Source organism: Oncorhynchus clarkii, chromosome 9, assembly GCF_045791955.1.
Source record: "Oncorhynchus clarkii lewisi isolate Uvic-CL-2024 chromosome 9, UVic_Ocla_1.0, whole genome shotgun sequence".
Lineage (NCBI taxonomy): Eukaryota > Metazoa > Chordata > Actinopteri > Salmoniformes > Salmonidae > Oncorhynchus > Oncorhynchus clarkii.
This window is the reverse complement of record NC_092155.1, coordinates 78,607,646-78,617,645: the sequence shown is the minus strand read 5'-3', so window position 1 is coordinate 78,617,645 and position 10,000 is coordinate 78,607,646. Positions and strand designations below refer to the sequence as shown.

The 10,000-nt window shown below is 45.0% G+C and overlaps 1 protein-coding gene across 1 annotated transcript in view; it reads right to left on the bottom strand.

Moving 5' to 3' along the window:
- LOC139417436 (FYVE, RhoGEF and PH domain-containing protein 1-like) overlaps positions 1 to 10,000 on the bottom strand; it is a 101,330-nt gene that overhangs the window by 5,119 nt on the left and 86,211 nt on the right. Inside the window, exons 12-15 of the mRNA XM_071166719.1 lie at positions 6,796 to 6,826; positions 5,728 to 5,829; positions 3,766 to 3,894; positions 2,941 to 3,099 (exon numbers count right to left, since the gene is read on the bottom strand). Coding sequence (XP_071022820.1) covers positions 2,941 to 3,099; positions 3,766 to 3,894; positions 5,728 to 5,829; positions 6,796 to 6,826 — 421 coding nt within the window. The remainder of the gene's footprint in view (positions 1 to 2,940; positions 3,100 to 3,765; positions 3,895 to 5,727; positions 5,830 to 6,795; positions 6,827 to 10,000) is intronic.

Below are 10,000 nucleotides of genomic sequence, written 5' to 3'. Positions count from 1 at the left end.
TGGAGGTTATATACAGGGGGTACCGGTACAGAGTTAATGTGGAGGCTATATACAGGGGGTACCGGTACCGAGTCAATGTGGTGGCCCTACTGGTCGGAGGCTGAGCAGTTGCCATACCAGGCAGTGACGCAACCAGTCACGGTGCTCTTGATGGTGCAGCTGTAGAACCTTTTGAGGATCTGGGGACCCATGCCTAATCTTTTCAGTCTCCTGAGGGGTAATAGGGTTTGTCGTGCCCGCTTCACGACTGTCTTGGTGTGTTTGGACCATGTTAGTTTGTTGGTGATGTGGACACCAAGGAACTTGAAGCTCTCAACCTGCTCCACTGCAGCCCTGTCGATGAGAATAAGGGTGTGCTCGGTCCTATTTTTCTTGTAGTCCACAATCATCTCCTTTGTATTGATCACATTGAGGGAGAGGTTGTTGTCCTGGCACCACACGGCCAGATCTCTGACCTCCTCCCGATAGGCTGTCTCGTTGTTGTCGGTGATCAGACCTACTTAATAATGGTGTTGGAGTCGTGCCTGGCCGTGCAGTCATGAGTGAACAGGGAGTACAGGAAGGGACTAAGCACGCACCTCTGAGGGGTCCCATTGTTGAGGATCAGCATGGCGGATGGCTGTTACCTACCCTCACCACCTGGGGGCGGCCCTCCAGGAAGTCCAGAATCCAGTTGCAGAGGAAGGTGTTTAGTCCCAGGATCCTTAGCTTATTGATGAGCTTTGAGGGCACTATGGTATTGAACACTGAGCTGTAGTCAATGATTAGCATTCTCACATAGGTGTTCCTTTTGTCCCGGTGGGAAAGGGCAGTGTGGAGTGCAATAGAGATTGCATCATCTGTGGATTTGTTGGGGCATTATGCAAATTGGTGTGGGTCTATGGTTTCTGGAATAATGGTGTTGCTGTGAGCCATTACCAGCCTTTCAAAGCACTTCATGGCTACAGACGTGAGTGCTACGGGTCAGTAGTAATTTAGGCAGGTTACCTTAGTGTTCTTGGGCACAGGCACTATGGTGGTCTGCTTAAAACATGTTGGTATTAGACTCGGACAGGGAGAGGTTGAAAATGTCAGTTAAGACACTTGCCAGTTGGTCAGCGCATGCTCACAGTACACCTCCTGGTAATCCGTCTGGCCCTTCGGCATTGTGAATGTTGACCTGTCTTACTCACATCGGCTACGGAGAGCGTGATCACACAGTCTCCTGGAACAGCTGGTGCTCTCATGCATGTTTCAGTGCTATTTGTCTTGAAGCGAGCATAGAGGTAGTTTAGCTAGTCTGGTAGTCTCGTGTCACTGGGCAGCTCTTGGCTGTGCTTCCCTTTGTAGTCTGTAATAGTTTGCAAGCCCTGCCACATCAGACGAGCGTCAGAGCCGGTGTAGTATGATTCGATCTTAGTCCTGTATTGACGTTTTGCTTGTTTGATCAGCTCTACCCTTTAGCTCAATGCGGATGTTGCCTGTAATCCATGGCTTCTGGTTGGGGTATGTACGTACGGTCACCGTGGGGACGACGTCATCGATGCACTTATTGACGAAGCCAATGACTAATGCGGTGTACTCCTCAATGCCATCGGAGGAATCCCGGAACATATTCCAGTCTGTGCTAGAAAATCAGTCCTGTAGCTTAGTATCTACTTCATCTGACCACTTTTTTATTGATCTAGTCACTGGTGCTTCCTGCTTTAATGGAGGGTGAGGGAGAGTTTTGTATGTGTGTGTGGAGTAAAGGTGGTCCAGAGGTTTTTTCCCTCTGGTTGCACATTTAACGTTAATAGAAATAAGGTAAATCATATTTAAGTTTCCCTGCATTAAAGTCCCCGGCTACTAGGAGCGTCGCCTCTGGGTGAGCGTTTTCCTGTTTGCTTATGGCATAATACAGCTCATTCAATACTGTCTTAGTGCCGGCCTCTGACTGTGGTGGTATGTAAACAGCTACGAAAAATACAGAAAACTCTCTAGGTTGATAGTGTGGTCTACAGCTTATCATGAGATACTCTACCTCAGGCGAGCAAAACCTCGAGATTTCCTTAGATATCGTGCACCAGCTGTTATTTACAAAAATACATACTCCTCCCCCTTGTCTTACCAGACGCCTCTGTTCTATCCTGCTGGTACAGCGTATAACCAGCCAGCTGTATGTTGATAGTGTTTCAGCCAAAGCATAATATATTACAGTTTTGGTAGTTTAATCTTGAGTGTAGGTCATCAATTTTATTCTCCAAAGATTGCAAGTTTGCTAGCAGAATGGAAAGAAGTCTACGAATTTGCCTACGATCGCCTACGAATTCTCAGAAGACAGCCCGCCTTCTGGCCCCTTTTTCTCAGCCTCCTCTTCACGCAAATCACGGGGATCTGGGCCTGTTCCTGAGAAAGCGGTATATCGTTTGCGTCGGCCTCGTCAAGACTCAGTAAAGGAAAAAGGATTCTGCCAGTCCGTGGTGAGTCATCACAGTCCTGATGTCCAGAAGTTATTTTCGGTCATAAGAGACGGTAGCGGCAACATTATGTACAAAATAAGTAAAAAAATAAGTTACAAACAACGCAAATAAACGAATGAAAAACACAATTGGTTGGAGGCCAGTAAAACGTCTGCCTTCTCCGCCGCCATTTAAGTATCTGATGTATAAATATGTATTTAACCTCTATTATCACCTGCTAGCTGATCCCATCGACTTACAGTCTTTGTACTAACGCTAGTTAGCATTGGGTCGCTAGTTAGCATTGGGTCGCTAGTTAGCATTGGGTCGCTAATTAGCATTGGGTCGCTAATTAGCATTGGGTCGCTAGTTAGCATTGGGTCGCAAAACTCCCTCTAACTTTCTTCATACTGGACAAAGATACATGAAAATGGTATCCACAAGTTCATCTGACCCTGTGGAAGTAGATCAAATCCAGAAGCATCCCTTTTTCTACGGCAGTCAGGATCCTGTTATGTACCTCTAGTATTGACCGTCGTCTGTTTATGCTGCAGGTCAGGCTGGCGGGGGAGGGGGGAACCCCCACTAGGGTTGTGTAGCAGTCAATGCACACCCTGTTAGCCCTGTTGTTGTCGTAGAGCAGACGGGCCCTGAACTCTGAACACTTTCCACACACCACCTGGGATACACAGAGGGAGGAGGTGTACCTCCATATTAACATGTATTACACCTGGGATACACAGAGAGAGGAGGTATACCTCCATATTAACATGTATTACACCTGGGATACACAGAGAGAGGAGGTATACCTCCATAATGCTGTTAACATGTATTACACCTGGGATACACAGAGAGCTCAGGTGTAGGAGACAAGAAGCAGTTCACTGACGACAGGCCATTGATGGAAAATGAGCTGCATCCTCTTCAATATCAGAACAAATAGGAACAACTCACTCAATTAAAAAAAACTCTTGATTTGACCATATTTTTAAAACTCTTTATTGAGTATTGAGCAAAAGACTCAACCCTAATTTCTCAGCAGTTGACTGGAGACATGGAAGGAGTTCGCTTGTTGGGGGAGGGGGGGGGAGACAACATTTTAACCAATGAGAGTCAAGGTACAGCCCAAAACCCAAAACTCTCACTCAATAGTGATCAACATGTTCATCTTAATTTTATATATATATGAAAACTTTTTAAAATCAAGAGTTTTTAATATTGAGTCGTGTCTTCAGGAGTAGAGCGACTGACTGACATAATCAGGTCACTTGTACATGACATCATGATTTGATTGGAGACGTACGTGTCACATGTACATAACATCATGACTTGATTGGAAACGTACGTGTCCACAGGCCTTGCAGTGGTGACGTCTCTTGGTGATGGAGTTGAACGGCTCCTGGCACTTCATACACAGAGTCACCTCCTTCTCACGGATCGGAGTGGGGGCACGCTTCCCCAGCTCGGAACAATTCTGAGAGAGAAAGTAGATTGGAAGAGAGACAGAGAGAGAGAGAGAGAGGGAATGAGTGAGAGAAGTGTGAGCGAGGGAATGAGTGAGAGAAGGAGAGACGTATGAGAGAGGGAATGAGTGAATGAGTGAGAGAAGGAGAGACGTATGAGAGAGGGAATGAGTGAGAGAAGGAGAGACGTATGAGAGAGGGAATGAGTGAGAGAAGGAGAGACGTATGAGAGAGGGAATGAGTGAGAGGAGAGATGTATGAGAGAGGGAGTGAGTGAGAGAAGGAGAGACGTATGAGAGAGGGAATGAGTGACAGAAGCGTGAGAGAGAGAGACAGAGAGAGAGAGAGAGGGAGAGAAGAGACAGCGATAGGATCTCACAGAGGAAGGCATTTCAGCCACAGAAGCTGAAAGGCAGACATGTCATAGTGTTAAGAGAACAAGGTGGAAGAACTATCGGGAATACTGCTTAACTCTTTCACATCTACTCAAGTGCCTAATGGTTAGGGGTTATTCTGGGGTTATGGGTTATACTGGGGTTATAGGCACGGGGTTATGGGTTATACTGGGGTTATAGGCTAGGGGCTTAGTGGTTATCCTGGGGTTAGGGGTTATCCTGGGGTTAGGGGTTATACTGGGGTTATAGGCTAGGGGGTTAGGGGTTATACTGGGGTTATAGGCTAGGGGGTTAGGGGTTATACTGGGGTTATAGGCTAGGGGGTTAGGGGTTAAACTGGGGTTAGATGATAGGGGTTACGTGGGGTTAGAGACTAGGGGGTAGGAGGTATGCTGGGTTAGAGACTAGGGGGTAGGAGGTATGCTGGGTTAGATACTAGGGGGTAGGAGGCATGCTGGGTTAGAGACTAGGGGGTAGGAGGTATGCTGGGTTAGAGACTAGGGGGTAGGAGGTATGCTGGGTTAGAGACTAGGGGGTAGGAGGTATACTGGGTTAGAGTTAAGGGTTAAGGGTTATGCTGGGGTTAGATGCTAGGGGTTAAGGTTTATGCTGGGGTTAGATGCTAGGGGATAAGGGTTTTGGGATAAGGGTTTTGCTGGGGTTAGATGCTAGGGTTTAAGGGTTATGATGGGGTTAGATGCTAGGGGTTAAGGGTTATGCTGGGGTTAGATGCTAGGGGTTAAGGGTTATGCTGGGGTTAGATGCTAGGGTTTAAGGGTTATGCTGGGGTTAGATGCTAGGGGTTAAGGGTTATGCTGGGGTTAGATGCTAGGGGTTAAGGGTTATGCTGGGGTTAGATGCTAGGGGATAGGGGTTATGCTGATGTTAGATGCTAGGGGATAGGAGGTATGCTGGGTTAGATACTAGGGGGTAGGAGGCATGCTGGGTTAGAGACTAGGGGGTAGGAGGTATGCTGGGTTAGAGACTAGGGGGTAGGAGGTATGCTGGGTTAGAGACTAGGGGGTAGGAGGTATACTGGGTTAGAGTTAAGGGTTAAGGGTTATGCTGGGGTTAGATGCTAGGGGTTAAGGTTTATGCTGGGGTTAGATGCTAGGGGATAAGGGTTTTGGGATAAGGGTTTTGCTGGGGTTAGATGCTAGGGTTTAAGGGTTATGATGGGGTTAGATGCTAGGGGTTAAGGGTTATGCTGGGGTTAGATGCTAGGGGTTAAGGGTTATGCTGGGGTTAGATGCTAGGGTTTAAGGGTTATGCTGGGGTTAGATGCTAGGGGTTAAGGGTTATGCTGGGGTTAGATGCTAGGGGTTAAGGGTTATGCTGGGGTTAGATGCTAGGGGATAGGGGTTATGCTGATGTTAGATGCTAGGGGATAGGGGCTATGCTGGTGTTAGATGCTAGGGGATAGGGGCTAGGGGTTGTGTTGTATCTTACAGGTGAGTTGGGAGGAGTGTAGTCCTCATCTCGGAGAGAGCAGTTGAGATGGTGGAACGTGGCTAGCGTCTGTTCATGTCTCTGAATGGTGGCCTGGATAGCCTGAGAGAGAGGAGGAACAGACGACATGTTAAATGACAACGTCTCTGCTGGATTGATGTTTTATCTGGTGACACACACACACACACACACACACACAGCCCAGGACCAAACCACATAAACACTAAATCTCCCTTCGCCACACCATCGCCGTTCACACCAGATAAAACCAACGTTAGGAAGTGAAGGAGACATGCTCGTTAATATGGATGAATACAGAGTTGTTATGTGGAGAGTGGAAGCTGAAATAGTGGGAGCTGAAATAGTGGGAGCTGAAATAGTGGGAGCTGAAATAGTGGGAGATGAGATATTGGGAGCTGAAATAGTGGGAGCTGAAATAGTGGGAGCTGAGATAATGGGAGCTGAGATAGTGTGAGCTGAAATAGTGGGAGATGAAATAGTGGGAGCTGAAATAGTGGGAGCTGAGATAGTGGGAGCTGAGATAGTGGGAGCTGAGATAGTGGGAGCTGAAATAGTGGGAGCTGAAATAGTGGGAGCTGAAATAGTGGGAGCTGAAATAGTGGGAGCTGAAATAGTGGGAGCTGAGATAGTTTGAAGCTGAGATAGTGGGAGCTGAAATAGTGGAAGCTGAAATAGTGGAAGCTGAGATAGTGGAAGCTGAAATAGTGGGAGCTGAAATAGTGGGAGCTGAGATAGTGGGAGCTGAAATAGTGGGAGCTGAAATAGTGGGAGCTGAAATAGTGGGAGCAGAAATAATGGGAGCTGAAATAGTGGGAGCTGAAATAGTGGGAGCTGAGAAAGTGGGAGCTGAAATAGTGGGAGCTGAGATATTGGGAGCTGAGATAGTGGGAGCTGAAATAATGGGAGCTGAGATATTGGGAGCTGAGATAGTGGGAGCTGAGATAGTGGGAGCTGAGATATTGGGAGCTGAGATATTGGGAGCTGAGATAGTGGGAGCTGAAATAGTGGGAGCTGAAATAGTGGGAGCTGAGATACAGAAGTATTTACCTGGATCCAGTCCTTCTTCTCTTCTTCAGTCCTACACAGAACAACAACGTATTAGGTAGTAACCAAAAGAGTCATGTAGAATCATGTAGTAACCAAAAGAGTCATGTAGAATCATGTAGTAACCAAAAGAGTCATGTAGAATCATGTAGTAACCAAAAGAGTCATGTAGAATCATGTAGTAACCAAAAGAGTCATGTAGAATCATGTAGTAACCAAAAGAGTCATGTAGAATCATGTAGTAACAGAAAGAGTCATGCAGAATCATGTAGTAACCAAAAGAGTCATGTAAAATCATGTAGTAACCAAAAGAGTCATGCAGAATCATGTAGTAACCAAAAGAGTCATGTAGAATCATGTAGTAACCAAAAGAGTCATGTAGAATCATGTAGTAACAGAAAGAGTCATGCAGAATCATGTAGTTACCAAAAGAGTCATGTAGAATCATGTAGTAACCAAAAGAGTCATGTAGAATCATGTAGTAACCAAAAGAGTCATGTAGAATCATGTAGTAACCAAAAGAGTCATGTAAAATTATGTAGTAACAGAAAGAGTCATGTAGAATCATGTAGTAACCAAAAGAGTCATGTAAAATTATGTAGTAACAGAAAGAGTCATGTAGAATCATGTAGTAACCAAAAGAGTCATGTAGAATCATGTAGTAACCAAAAGAGTCATGTAGAATCATGTAGTAACAGAGAGTCATGTAGAATCATGTAGTAACCAAAAGAGTCATGTAGAATCATGTAGTAACAGAAAGAGTCATGTAGAATCATGTAGTAACCAAAAGAGTCATGTAGAATCATGTAGTAACCAAAAGAGTCATGTAGAATCATGTAGTAACAGAGAGTCATGTAGAATCATGTAGTAACCAAAAGAGTCATGTAGAACCATGTAGTAACCAAAAGAGTCATGTAGAATCATGTAGTAACCAAAAGAGTCATGTAGAATCATGTAGTAACCAAAAGAGTCATGTAGAATCATGTAGTAACAGAGAGTCATGTAGAATCATGTAGTAACCAAAATAGTCATGTAGAATCATGTAGTAACAGAACGAGTGTTAAACAAAATCAAAAAATATTTTACATTTGAGATTCTTCAAAGTAGCCTCCCTTTGCCTTGATGACAGCTTTGCACACTCTTGGCATTCTCTCAACCAGTTTCATAAGGTAGTCACCTGGAATGCATTTCAATTAACAGAGGTGCCTTGTTAAAAGTTAATTTGTGGAATTGATATCCTACTTAATGCGTTTGAGCCAATCAGTTGTGTTGTGACAAGGTAGGGTTGGTAAACAGAAGATAGCCCTATTTGTTAAAAGACCAAGTCCATATTATGACAAGAACAGCTCAAATAAGCAAAGAGCAAAAACAACAGTCCATCATTACTTTAAGACATGAAGGTCAGTTAATACGGAACATTTCAAGAACTTTGAAAGTTTCTTCAAGTGCAGTCACAAAAACCATCAAGCACTATGATGGAACTGGCTCTCATGAGGGACACCCATAAGAAGAAGAGACTTGCTTGAGCCAAGAAACAAGAGCAAAGGACATTAGACCGGTGGAAATCTGTTCTTTGGTCTGATGAGTCCAAATTTGAGATTTTTGGTTCCAACCGCCGTGTCTTTGTGAGACGCAGAGTAGGTGAACGGATGATCTCCTCAGGTGTGGTTCCCACCGTGAATTATGGAGGAGCTGGTGTGATGGTGTGGGGGTGCATTGCTGGTGACAATGTCATTGATTTATTTAGAATTCAATGCACACTTAACCAGCATGGCTACCACAGCATTCTGCAGCGATACACCATGCCATCTGGTTTGCGCTTAGTGGGACAATAACAGGACAATGACATGCTCAGCATGTGGGAACTCTTTCAAGTCTGTTGGAAAAGCATTCCTCATTAAACTGGTTGAGAGAATGCCAAGAGTGTGCAAAGCTGTCATCAAGGCAAAGGGTGGCTACTTTGAAGAATCGAAAATCTAAAAATAATTTTTATTTGTTCAACACTTTTTTGGTTACGACATGATTCCATATGTGTTATTTCATAGTGTTGATGTCTTCACTATTATTCTACAATGTAGAAAATAGTAAAAATAAAGAAAAACTCTTGAATGAGTAGGTGTGTCAAAACTTTTGACTGGTGCTGTTTATATATATATATATATATTTATTATTATGATTATTTTTAAATTTCATTGTTGGACATGAAAGACTGTAAAATCTGTTCCCTAGTATTCCCACGAAAAACAGAGAGACACATGATCGTATCCAAATGTAAGTAACGTTTTAAATGATTTTGTTTAGTCAAATACTATATCTGTTTGGGCTACAAATAATGTCTAATTATGTTCCTGGGCTGTAGGGGATGCTGGAGTTAGGGGTTATGCTGGGGTTAGAGACTAGAGGGTAGGGGTTATGCTGGGATTAGAGGCTAGGGGGTAGAGGTTATGCTGGGGTTAGAGGGGTTATGCTGGGATAAGAGCCTAGGGGGTAGGGGTTATGCTGGGGTTAGAGACTAGAGGGTAGGGGTTATGCTAGGGTTAGAGACTAGAGGGTAGGGGTTATGCTGGGATTAGAGACTAGAGGGTAGGGGTTATGCTGGGATTAGAGACTAGAGGGTAGGGGTTATGCTGGGATTAGAGACTAGAGGGTAGGGGTTATGCTGGGATTAGAGACTAGAGGGTAGGGGTTATGCTGGGATTAGAGACTAGAGGGTAGGGGTTATGCTGGGGTTAGAGACTAGAGGGTAGGGGTTATGCTGGGATTAGAGACTAGAGGGTAGGGGTTATGCTGGGATTAGAGACTAGAGGGTAGGGATTATGCTGGGATTAGAGACTAGAGGGTAGGGGTTATGCTGGGATTAGAGGCTAGGGGGTAGGGGTTATGCTGGGGTTAGAGGGGTTATGCTGGGATAAGAGCCTAGGGGGTAGGGGTTATGCTGGGATAAGAGCCTAGGGGGTAGGGGTTATTCTGGGATAAGAGCCTAGGGGGTAGGGGTTATGCTGGGATAAGAGCCTAGGAGGTAGGGGTTATTCTGATTTAAGATTATGCTGGGGTTATAGGCTATGGGGTAAGGGGGTAAGGGTTATGCTGGGGTTATAGGCTATGGGGTAGGGGTTATGCTGGGGTTACAGATTATACTGGGGTTATAGACTATGGGGTAGGGGTTATGCAGGGGTTACAGATTATGCTGGGGTTATAGGCTATGGGG